This window comes from Malaya genurostris, chromosome 2, assembly GCF_030247185.1.
Source record: "Malaya genurostris strain Urasoe2022 chromosome 2, Malgen_1.1, whole genome shotgun sequence".
In the NCBI taxonomy this organism is placed as follows: Eukaryota; Metazoa; Arthropoda; class Insecta; order Diptera; family Culicidae; genus Malaya; species Malaya genurostris.
This window is the reverse complement of record NC_080571.1, coordinates 113064839-113076387: the sequence shown is the minus strand read 5'-3', so window position 1 is coordinate 113076387 and position 11549 is coordinate 113064839. Positions and strand designations below refer to the sequence as shown.

At 34.9% G+C, this 11549-nt stretch overlaps 1 protein-coding gene across 2 annotated transcripts; it reads left to right on the top strand.

The window, feature by feature from the left end:
* Positions 1 to 2708: 2708 nt before the first annotated feature.
* On the top strand, positions 2709 to 9664 carry LOC131430496 (adipokinetic hormone/corazonin-related peptide-like). Of its 2 annotated transcripts, none has more exons than XM_058595529.1 (3): positions 2709 to 2786; positions 9113 to 9305; positions 9387 to 9664. In XM_058595529.1, exons 1-3 carry the CDS (start codon positions 2773 to 2775, stop codon positions 9510 to 9512), a joined length of 333 nt encoding a protein of 110 aa, XP_058451512.1. In that variant the 5' UTR covers positions 2709 to 2772; the 3' UTR covers positions 9513 to 9664. The 2 variants fall into 2 exon arrangements, with proteins under 2 accessions (XP_058451512.1, XP_058451511.1); XM_058595528.1 differs by having other exon boundaries at positions 9113 to 9314.
* Positions 9665 to 11549: the final 1885 nt, after the last annotated feature.

Below are 11549 nucleotides of genomic sequence, written 5' to 3'. Positions count from 1 at the left end.
CAGCTTAGTCGAAGAAAAAATGCGTAGTATCTAAGTAAACATTGTAAACCATTCATATGTAGTCCCATCTACATTTGCTTGACGAAATAAAATAAAATAAAAAATTTTTAAACGCACAATATTGAAGTAATGCTTTTGGGCCAAGTTAAATATGGCAAACCCATCAAAAGTCACCGAGATACAAGTACTTTAAATTAGATACGAAAAATCTATCGCCGACAGTTCCAAATTGCCCTGCTAGTTACCGAAGAATCCAAATCAATAGCTAATTGATATTCAATATACTGAAGCGAACACGGCATAAACACACCGCACACATACAAAAGCGAATCAGTTTCATCATCCTCTCACTAGATAAGCTACCTGCTTGGTTGGCGGCTGGGAACCGACTAGTTAAAATGGTGAAATGGCAAATATTTATAGATTTTCTTTTGTGTGAAGGTTCATACGATGCAGAAAGGAACGATTTATTTTCTTGCATAACGTAAGTCCTCCCTACACCGAATCAGAATTGCTACTAAATGCAATTCAAGAATTAAGCAATGATCGAAACAGTTGGCCGTGTGAGAGAATTCAAACGAATGACATCGTGATGGCATGCTGTGATTGGCTCGTGAAATCATAGGTCGATTCAAACAAATTTTTCAATAATATGCTGAAATGAAATACTGAAACGACGTTGCTATACATGTTTAAGATATTTTTTTCCAAATTAATTGGTTCTTCAATTATATCAATCCTGACTGAGTTATTATCGTACAAAATTGTGACAGAAAAGTTACGCGGCTATTTTTCAAACTTTTCATTCACGCCCGACTCCGTACAGTGAAGAGTAAGGCATTTTCAATGCCAAAAAACCCTATTTTAATCCATCTAGTGGTGTTATGATGCCTTTCTCATATTACTCATTACATCATGAATATAACCGTGAAATTCGCAAAAACAACTGTTTATTGAATAGAAATAAGAAAATTTGTTTGGACCTAATCCCACAAATCTACAAATCCTAGTTCCGGAACCGAAAGTAGTATCAACAACAAATCAAGGAATTCCGTAACACTGCACAGTGGTTCAAAAGCTCTATTTCACGCTCTTAATTGATAACTCATTAAAAACGTGGTTTTCGAGATTCAGTATCTTCAGCAAAGTTGCTCAAAATGATAGACGCCATCTTTTGACAAATTTTATTTATGTAATTAATCCCCCTAAAAGTGAGATAAAAATTTTATTTTAGCTCAGGGCCAACATAGGGGCTAAGTTACTTCGACAAAGTTGTGCAGAAAATTATTATAAACAAGTTCGCTGAAGGTACTATTCCCGTAACTTGAGTGTTATTCATGATATAATGTATTTTCTGAAAAGGGTGCCTTAAAACCAGTTTTTGTAAGAAAACATATATATTTTCAATTTATATTTATATTTTCCATCTTCAAAAACGACACAACTTTCTCGAACATACTATGCTGCTATCATTTAAGTTTAATGAAATAGAGCAATTTTTCATGTTTTTTTTAAATAAAATTCTAACTTGTCTATTATCAAAAGGCGCAGGAAGGTGCAGATGAGACTACTTACACATTAAACTACTTTAAAAGAGCTTGAGCAAACCTCTATTCACCATTTATTACACATTTTGTTACCTTTATAATGCACAACATTTCCCCACAATGTTTGGTGGACGTAATGCATTTTTTCTTTTAAAACAACACCTTCGCGATTTCTCGCCACAAAAGTATTGTTTTACATAACTGTAATCAATTAAATCATCTTTCGAAATAATTTCGCTTACTCATCGTATTCAGTCTACAGATATACGAGATAACCAAAAAGAGTGCACGACATTACCCCATTCTATTCTATTCTAATGAAATAACAAATAAACTTTTTTTAGCCATCAGTAGCAAACACCCGAACGCAACCGTTTATTATGATCCCTTTTACTGTATAAATTTTCCAGTTAAATGATATTCAACCTCTTCCTGTCACATCAAAGGATTAGGTGATCTTTAAATCTTAAAAACAGATTCTGAGAAATTTATATTTATAGTCAAAATTCACACATTTAGCATCATGAAAAGAATTGGACCTTTGTACATCTTACTGAATTACTAAAATTCCACATACATTTCCTATATGCTATATATACACAAATTTCTTTGATATATCCTGCTCCAAATCTTACAACTTTGAGTTACAATAATGCGTGTTATTCCTGTTGGTGGCCCCAAACACCCGTCGCGAGACGTAGTTTTCCAATCCGTTATGACGTAACAATGGATTATGACAGCCTATGCTGTCGGTTATCTTCCACATTGTTTGTAACGAGTTCAAATATATCACAAATCATAGGCATCTCCGTCTGCGACAACAAACAGAAGGGAAAAATCTGGATGCTAATTCTTTGAAGTTCAAAGCTGTCCATATCGATTATCTTTTTCTTGGTGAGCACCATGGTCAAGTTTTCCCACGGAGGATTTTCTTTCTCCTCACAAGAACAGTACAAATACAGGCGGGCCGTCTGTCCGTCACTCGTATTTACATATTTTATCATAAAGAAATAGGTCCACGCTGAAGGTTGGAGTGCCAATCCGTAATGGGCAGGAATGGAGTTATCATCACGACAAAAAAAAAGTTCAATAGGATCGGTGAAAAACTGTTGCATCCTGTTGTATAAAAGCAATTGGTCGAACATTGTCTGATCGCAGTTACGAAACGAATAGCGATTCGTGAAGTTCAACAACGATTTCTGGCTACATATAGTGTAAAGTGAAAATGTTCTCTCAAAGGTGATTCTAACCGATCTGAAAATATTTTCGATTTTCCGGTTTGGAGCTTTTAGTTAATAAAAAGATAACTTGTAAGAAAATGATGAGCGGATTTTTAAAAGTGTTGTTGAATCTGTGATTCCTTAATGTACATCAGATATCTTTATTTTGCAATATTCTAAATTAACAATTCCATAGAAAAGAGAAATTCTCGATTGGTCGAATTTTATTAACATTATTTATTACTGAAATTTACAACGTCACGTTATGTAGGACGTGTAAAGGATGAATATTTAGAGGTATAGGATTCGATTTTCAAAAATAACACAAAAAAATTGATAAAATCTTTAGTGGAATCTGTAGAACGATCAATATGATTTAATGTTTAAGAATGATTTCATGCAAATGTTGACAGCGACTCCGTTTTAGATGGCCCAATTTTGGCACACTCTCTCCAACGTATCAGTCGGTATTTAACGAATCATGCCACCGGCTCATAATCCACAGCAAACAGTGACTTTTTTGGGATGCATTGGTAGCTCTTGCAATGCTTCTGGCTGGTCTTCACTCCAGATGCGGCAATTTTGCTTGTTGACGTATCCATTCAACCAGAAATGAGCTTCGTCGCTGAACACATTTTTTCAATGAGAAAGTGGATCTTGCTCCTGCCTCATTCTTGTTTTGTCTTAGAAATGCATGGAACGTTGAATTCTGGTTGTCTCGAATTTGTTTTTTAAGTCATTTAATATTAATAATTAATATTTTTTTTTCAAAACAATATTATTGGACACTCGATCTCGACGTTTCATTTCTAAGACATTTAGCATGAAAAAAATTCGATTTCGGAGTCCCAAAGTCGATTTTTTTGAAAAAAAAAATTTTTTGTTGAGATTACACCAGATCAACCCATTTCATGCATTTCTAAAATATTTAGCACCAAACCAAAAAAAATCTTTAGTTTTGAAGTTTTTTACGCGGATTCCCGAAGTTCCGCAGTTTCCCCGCGTAAAAAATGGCCTCAGTTTACCCGAAGTTTTCCTGTGACTGAGCTTTATGATGATCTACATTTCTAAATTAAAACCAACATTTGTCTAATATCACTTATAAAACGCCAGCGATCCAAGTATGTATAGTAGGAACGACAGCACTATATTTTTTAACCCGACTTCTGAGAAGAATTGGCATAAAACAGTTTGAATAAGACTCGTATCCGTATTGCATTTACAGTATTGTACAGTATTTCAACCGAAATGCTACGTTCTGTTTTTTACCCTCAAATGTAATGTATTTTCCATTGAAATGTACTGTATTTTTCATATCAAAAAATAATTACAGAATTTCAAATCTTTAACTCGTAGAATTTCAATTCAGCAATACAAATCTTTAGAAAGAACAATAACAACACGTAGCGAATATTAAAACATGCAATGAATAAATAGATTGGTCTTTTTCTCTCCTCTTCATCATGATTTTTGCCTTTCTCTATAGAAAGGTGTTAGAATTACTGGAAAAATCGAACGGAGCCTCGGAGACCTATAGTGTTATATATCATTCGACTCAGTTCGACGAGATCGGAAAATCTGTGTGTGTGTGCGCGAACTTTTCGAAGATATTTTTACCGCTCAATTTTCTCAGAGATGGCTGAACCGGTTTTAACAAACCTGGGCTCGTTTAAAAGCTGCTGTCGGGCCATTGATCAAGTTCAAAAATCAAATGGCTGTGACTTCTGATTCCGGAGATAAGATGGTATAAGTGACGTAACCGACCAAACGCTTTTTTTACCGCGCAAGTTTCTCGGAGATAGCTGAACTGATTTTAACAAGCTTAGGCTCGTTTGAAAGCTACTTTTGGGCAAAAAAATGATCATGATAGCATTTTGCACGGTCCTTCTAAATACGTGGATTCAATTTTTCAGAGATTTTACACAAAAACCTGTCTCAAAAGAATACGGCGCGAATCCATCTTTCTCCACTGTGCATTGATTCTAATATTTTAGAAATTCTGATAAGTTATTAAGTTAGTTCGGTTTTTCGTTATATTATAAATTTGCATTTCTTGTACAAAGTTTTAGAACTATTGAAAATAATTTACTTTACTATTTACATTTGAGTGTTTGAACAGAATGATTTTGCAAGGATATTTTTTTTAAATATTACCATTTAATTCTGTTATAAGTATATCACGTCACTATACAAATTCACTATGTATTTCACGACACTATAAATCTTGTATAATACACGTCACATCACATATACGCATTTCGAATACGATTTATATTCATCTTCAGTGTGATAGGTTTGTTTAGTTATTAATAACTAAACTAACTAAACAAACCTATCACACTGAAGATGAATATAAATCGATCACGAATTTTTAATATTGATTACAGTCTAGCACCAAAAATTACAGAGCGGTAGGAAATAGTGAGACCTTTTTTTTGCTTACCAAAATGATTCCGATCAGCTATTATGGAAACGGGGAAACGTGCACAGTTTTTCACAGACAGGTTTTTGGCTTGATCACAGATTTTTGAAAAAAAAAAAATGACCTGGCATCCCTGCTGGTAAGGTGGAAACAGGCTACGAGTTGAACGGATCTTCGGCTCTTGAAGAGAGAGTTATAAATGAGAAGAAATGTGTGCACGAGCTCTTATCAGTTCTTCAAAATGTATCCTTCTTTAACAGATTGAATGAGCCATTGTCAATAAGAAATTTTACCTCTCACTCAGTAGGCTAAGGTACATTCAGGGATGCCACTTTCGCAGATATTCTCAAATGTGACATAATAATAATTCGCAGACAAGTTAGTTCGCATAGCATTGTTCTTTGTGCATTAATGATTTCGATAATGCATATGAAAGAAAAACAGAGTAAGAAAAACGGCGCCAAAAAACAGCGCTCAAAACAAACCTTCAGTTCAATCTAAATGAGGTGATGAGCTGATACATTGAATCGATTCTCTTTAGTGAGCTGATCGGTTCGGAGCTGCTCACCGATATGAGCTGTTTCGCACATCTCTGAGTGAGCGCCTCACGATCAACATATCGTCTTAAAAAACGTGTTGCTTCGCGATAACTCAATTTATTCACACGTTTAAAAGTAAAATCTCTTCGTAAAGGTTTGTACTTTTACAATACTTTTTCATAATTTGTTTGGAAAAACATTTTTCCATTTTTTTAAATATGTGTTGAACTTTTGATAATTTTTCGGATTTTCAATATTTAAAACTAAACAAAACAAAAATCACAACAATTTGCTTAAGTTGCGCGTGCAAGCATGAGCTTGCTTGTTTATGCCTGTTTAGGCGCACTTTGTAGTAGATACTTAGATAATAGAGGTATGCTCTACGTAGATAAATCCATAAAAACTGTTAAAAAAAGGTGAATATATCTCAAAAAAATAATTTTTTTACATTATTAATATCTTCAGCAAAAATATTTCAAATGTTTTTTTCTTCAAAATTTTTGTGAAAGAAAATATTTTTATTCGAAATTGGTACTACCCCCTTTAATAAAAATCAAGATGCCACTTTTAAAAGAAGCGTAATATAATGTAAAACTTCTTCGAAGACACGTTAGCTCTTTAAAATCAGGGAAAGTGAGAACAGACTTTTGACCGGCTTTTTCCAGTTTTGGACCACTGTGCCCCGGATGCAATCTTGGATTTTGAAACAAGATCAAACATCGCTTTTCGACGTCTGTCCATCTTATCCGTTTTCAGAATATCCATGTTGCCAGAGTTTCCAAGGAATATCGATAAACCAGAAGACGTGATCAGTTTTATTTTACTCAACCATATATTTAATAAGGCACACTGCCTTAGCTCTAAAATGCCGAGTGTAGTCGTGATCTTGGTTTCAACGTAGTTTTGAGATAACTGTTTGAGGTAAAAATGAAAAGCGTTTGTTTTTTGGAATTTACTTTGTATAAAAAATTAAGTTATTTGCAATTTAGGTCGTAAAGTGTGTTACGTAAATCGAAAGGTTTGGGTGTACATGTCAGGAGTAAAGGTATTTGATTGGTATTTCACGTTTAAAGTCTCCATTTCCGACACCAAAATAATAGCAGCATCATAATTCAACAAAACCGTACTATCCTCAGATACGCCCGTGATGACGATTCCGTTTAATTCTACTATGTCATGTCACTACACTCTGAAAAAGTCGCCATTTTTACAGTCACTTTTTTCACAGAAGTGTATCAAACATTATAATACAGATATGTATTTTGGTATGTTATTTACATCCTTCCTCAGTGTATAAGTTTAACTTTTCGATTTGTTATACTTCCAACCTTCGGACCCCCAGCAGACCCTGTTAGCTTGGAGCGAAATCAATTTTCAGTTCAGCAACGCCATCGCACGGCATCACATTTAACATATCATGTCAATTGTATGGGTGCGCAGTGCTGCTATTTTGGCACTCGTCAGAGGGCTCCATGATCGCAAAAAAGGATGTTTCCAATGATTTGTTCGGGAAATGTGACAGCTGGATATCTTGTTAATATGATGCCTTTGCCCCCAGTCAAACGGTTCAAAATCTACACTGAAAAAAGTGTCCGATATTTAGCGTGGACAGGATTTAGTATCTTCAAACATCCGAAATCTCCACGGCACTATGTAGCCCTGTAACTCAGTAAACTTGAAGAGGTCAGGAGTGTTTGCCCCAGGAATCCATGAGCAGATTCCTGTAACGTAAGGTTATCGGTAAGGTTCATTTTCCCGAGGTTACAGCCTCATACTTTGTGTTCTACTCCTCGGGGATTTTTTTCGTAAATTCTAATTTTCGGTGTTCCACTCAACTGTTTTCACGATCTATTGATCGTTTCGTAGTTTTTTTTAACATGTTGTTATTTGGAACATAGAAAAACCATATCATGAAACACTGTTCATAAATAGTAATCAGTTTAGCAGTATTGCTTCGATTCTTGATTAAACACTTCACTTGTTTTTAATTGAAGGTCTAAACAGAAACCACTAATATGTTTGCAACTATGATTGTTTTATTTCATAGAATCATGAAAAAAAGTGATTGAATTTGCTTTTACGCACACACTGTTGACATTACCTACACGTTTGCAAAGTGTCTTTTTCCTTTTAAGTTTTGTGTATTTAGTGTGACGATATCACTACCATTTTCGATAAATTGGATATTTAACAGGATGTCATGCACAAAAGTTTTAAATATAAAAAATGGTAATCAAAATTTCATAGTTTTTTAATGTGCTAGGGCTTTTGGCTAACCCCTGAATGACCAAACCTGCATCGGCCAGAAAGAGTCGAAAACACGTTTTCGTTCGGCAACTTAGTAAAGACATTCCATTTCGATGCAAAGAAAAAAGTGTTCTGCAAATTGTAGTATTTAAAGTCGATTTTGGGTAATTAAACTAAATTTACCATTTAGGCTTTACTTACAACACGACATTTTACTAATTGTTCAGTAATCCATATGCTCTTTTCCGAAATGCTGAGCTTGTCAGTAAACAACAAATATACCGAAATTGCCTAATCCGTTTGCCGAGATTTCGAACAGTTAGTTAGCTTTTACTTAAACTCGGTAAACACTTGTCATTTAATGTCTCTTGTCGAATGAGCAAAACACCACGGTAGCCATTGCTGATGGAGCGGGAAAATAATATACACTGAAAAAACGCATAACTCTGAAACTTGTTTTGCTTTTTTGTATACTGCATTGAAATGGACACCAATAAAACAACCTCTTTCTCCAACCTTAGCTTTTGTGATATTTATTTCATTGAATAATAAAATAAAATCCTTTCTACGTTCGATTACTGATGACTCGGCAGTTTATTATTCGATCATAATCGCTTTTGCCGAGCTAACAGCAAAATTACTACTGACAAGTTCGGCAATAATTGACAGTTCACAAATTTGGTATTGCCGAGTAATTATTATTTTGTCGAGATGATTACCGATCTCTCGGCTGTGCAAATCTTGGCATTTTTTGGCCGAGATTCAGCAATAAAATTGAAGTGTGTGCTTTGTGCAAAGACTACATTTTCTAGAAACTGAAACAGTTTAAACAAATGCAATTCCTTTGATATACTTTGGATTGCAACTTATACTGAAATTAGGAAAAAATGTATGTGGTAAGAATGAAATAAATAAATGTTGAGATTTCCTGAGAAGAGATGATAAGATTCACTGATTTTTCATACTTCATATTGTTGGCACACTGAGGTCGGATAGGGGAATATTAACGTTGTTGACGACTGACAATCTACTAATAAAAGGAATAAGAATGTATCGGTTCATCGTTCTGAACAATTATCCTTTACATCAACTCAATTCCATCCACAACATAAAACAAACGCTTTTTTTCGTTCGCAGGAATCAGCAGCTCCAAAAGCTCGCATGCTTTGCGGTGCTTTTTGCAGTTCTCACATCGACCGTCGCAAACGCACAGGTCACATTTTCTCGTGACTGGAACGCTGGCAAGCGTTCACTGGCCGAAGCAGGCCCTCCGACGGCTGACTGTGCTGCGATCTGGCGATCGATCAACAGTCTCTGTGCTGCCGTAACGGTGAGAAGTGTAAGCCGGCCACCGGCGGTACGGCCTGACAGTAGATGGATGTTTTCATAACTTTGTTGTTTTCATTTACAGAAAAATATTCATCACTTAACCATATGCGAGGCCCGATCGTTACTCAAAAACATACAAGCCGACGATGTATCGATGGAGAATACCGGCGGAAATAATGTTCCACTATTTTCAAGCAATCGTGTGTAATTGAACTAAAACTGCTGCTGAACTGATTACCAATGACTAGTCGATGAACATGATGATGCAAAATTTTACTTCCGAAGAAACAATAAATTGAAAAAAAACATATTGAGCTCAAGTGTGTTTTTAATGCATAAACAGATGATCAACTACTTCTAGGAGAATTTGGCCAAATTCTGCTTGAATAGATATATGTTATATTTCCCTATATGAAATCTTTTCTCAATTCAAAAACAATTGAAAATCCTTTTATATATCACCTATTAATCAAACGCAGGTAATCAAATGACGTAATATTTTTTCAAGATTGGAAATCTTTGGAATTATTTAGTGTACCTCAACTATGACACACTTTTTGTTGGATCTTTTACCATTTCAGTTCTTAAATACTAAAAAATGCCAATTTTCTTAGATTAATTAGTCTACTCTCACACTCTGTTCTAGCTCTCGCTGCATCTTCTTGACGTTCTGCCAGAGGTTTTGGAACCTCGCTACGTCAATGGTTTTGCTTACGTTCATCCGCAGTCTGAATTGTAATTTGTTGTTGTCGTCTGCTTGTCTATTCTCGATTATGAATTTAAACAACATTTGCCAATTGCTTGCCAAACCATCATCTTTTCCCCTAATTTTCACTAAAATCTACTACTACATCTGTTCCATGCTTAACAGCATAAAATTGTGCCCAGAGGTGTCCCTGCAATCCCATTTGACGTACGAAGTTTTCTGAAGTTCAAAGTTCTTCTTTTAAGATAGGTTATGTTATTATTTTGAGATGGATTTCGGATGAAATATAATCTTTTACGCGTCGGGTATAAATATTTACTGATAAAATATAAATCGCTACTTTTACTTATCTTTTTGTTATCGTCCTACCACTGCCCCTCTGTGAAAGCGGGTCTACGTCTCACGAGCTGAATGCACACTGACTAGTAATAGTACTTCTCCTATGTAGTTACACCTTAAAAACAAATAAAAAGGTCCCTCGAATGAGGTTTCGTAATGTCGCACCTTTATTAGAGAAATACCGTTCTTCAACAATGAACTATTGATCACTCATTTGAACCTTTCGCGAAAGGATTGCCCATCTCTAACACTGACACAACTCTAGAACATTTCTATAACTACAAACTCGAAAATGTGACGTCTCTCCCAGAGCGGTATCTCATCTCAATTTACCCGATACCATTCGACTTCTTCGAGTTCTCTAAATGTCTGTGTGTATGTAACAAAAATATTCACTCAATTTTCTCGAAAATGGTAGGATCGATCTCCACAAACTTGGATTATGATCACATAGGCAGGACATAGAAATACAGGATAATATGTTCAAAAAAATTAAACTCTTTTTCAAAGATGGCTGAAAGTTCCGCAATTCCAAGATGTGAAAAAAGTATTAAAAAGATGGACTCTCAGACCTCTGGTTAAACCAATTTTAACAAACTTGGTATTGAATGAAAAGTTTTTTCGAACTTAATTTCAAAAGAAAAGTTTTTTAGAACTTGATTTAAAAATAAAATTTTCGAAGACAATCCCCAATGTCGCTCCAGATCATACTTCTGGTTCCGGAACTATAAGGTAACACGTGGAAGAATTTCAGTTTTTGCCGATCATTGTAAAAAAGACGTTTGAACCGAGACCGAATGTCATATACCTTTCTGTTCTGTTAACTAATTGTCATTGTAATCTTATGTGCGAAGTAATAAAAAATACACACTCAACTTTCCGGAGATAGCTAGTCAATTTCACAACCTAAGATTTAAATGAAAAATTCATTGGTTCCGTAGTTTGCCATTGAGTTTTATACGGATCTGACTTCTGATTCCAGCGATACGGTGTAAAATATAAAAAAAAGTTCACTCAATTTTCTCCGAACTCGCTTTACCAATTTTCATAAGCTTTTTCTCAAATGAAAGGTCATATGGTTCCAAAAAACGTTATTAATTTCTATTCGTATACAACTTCCGGTTTTAATATTACAGGCTGATAAGTGTAAAAATTTCAATTTGTATAGCCAAACTGGAAGTCGGATCAGGATAAAATTTA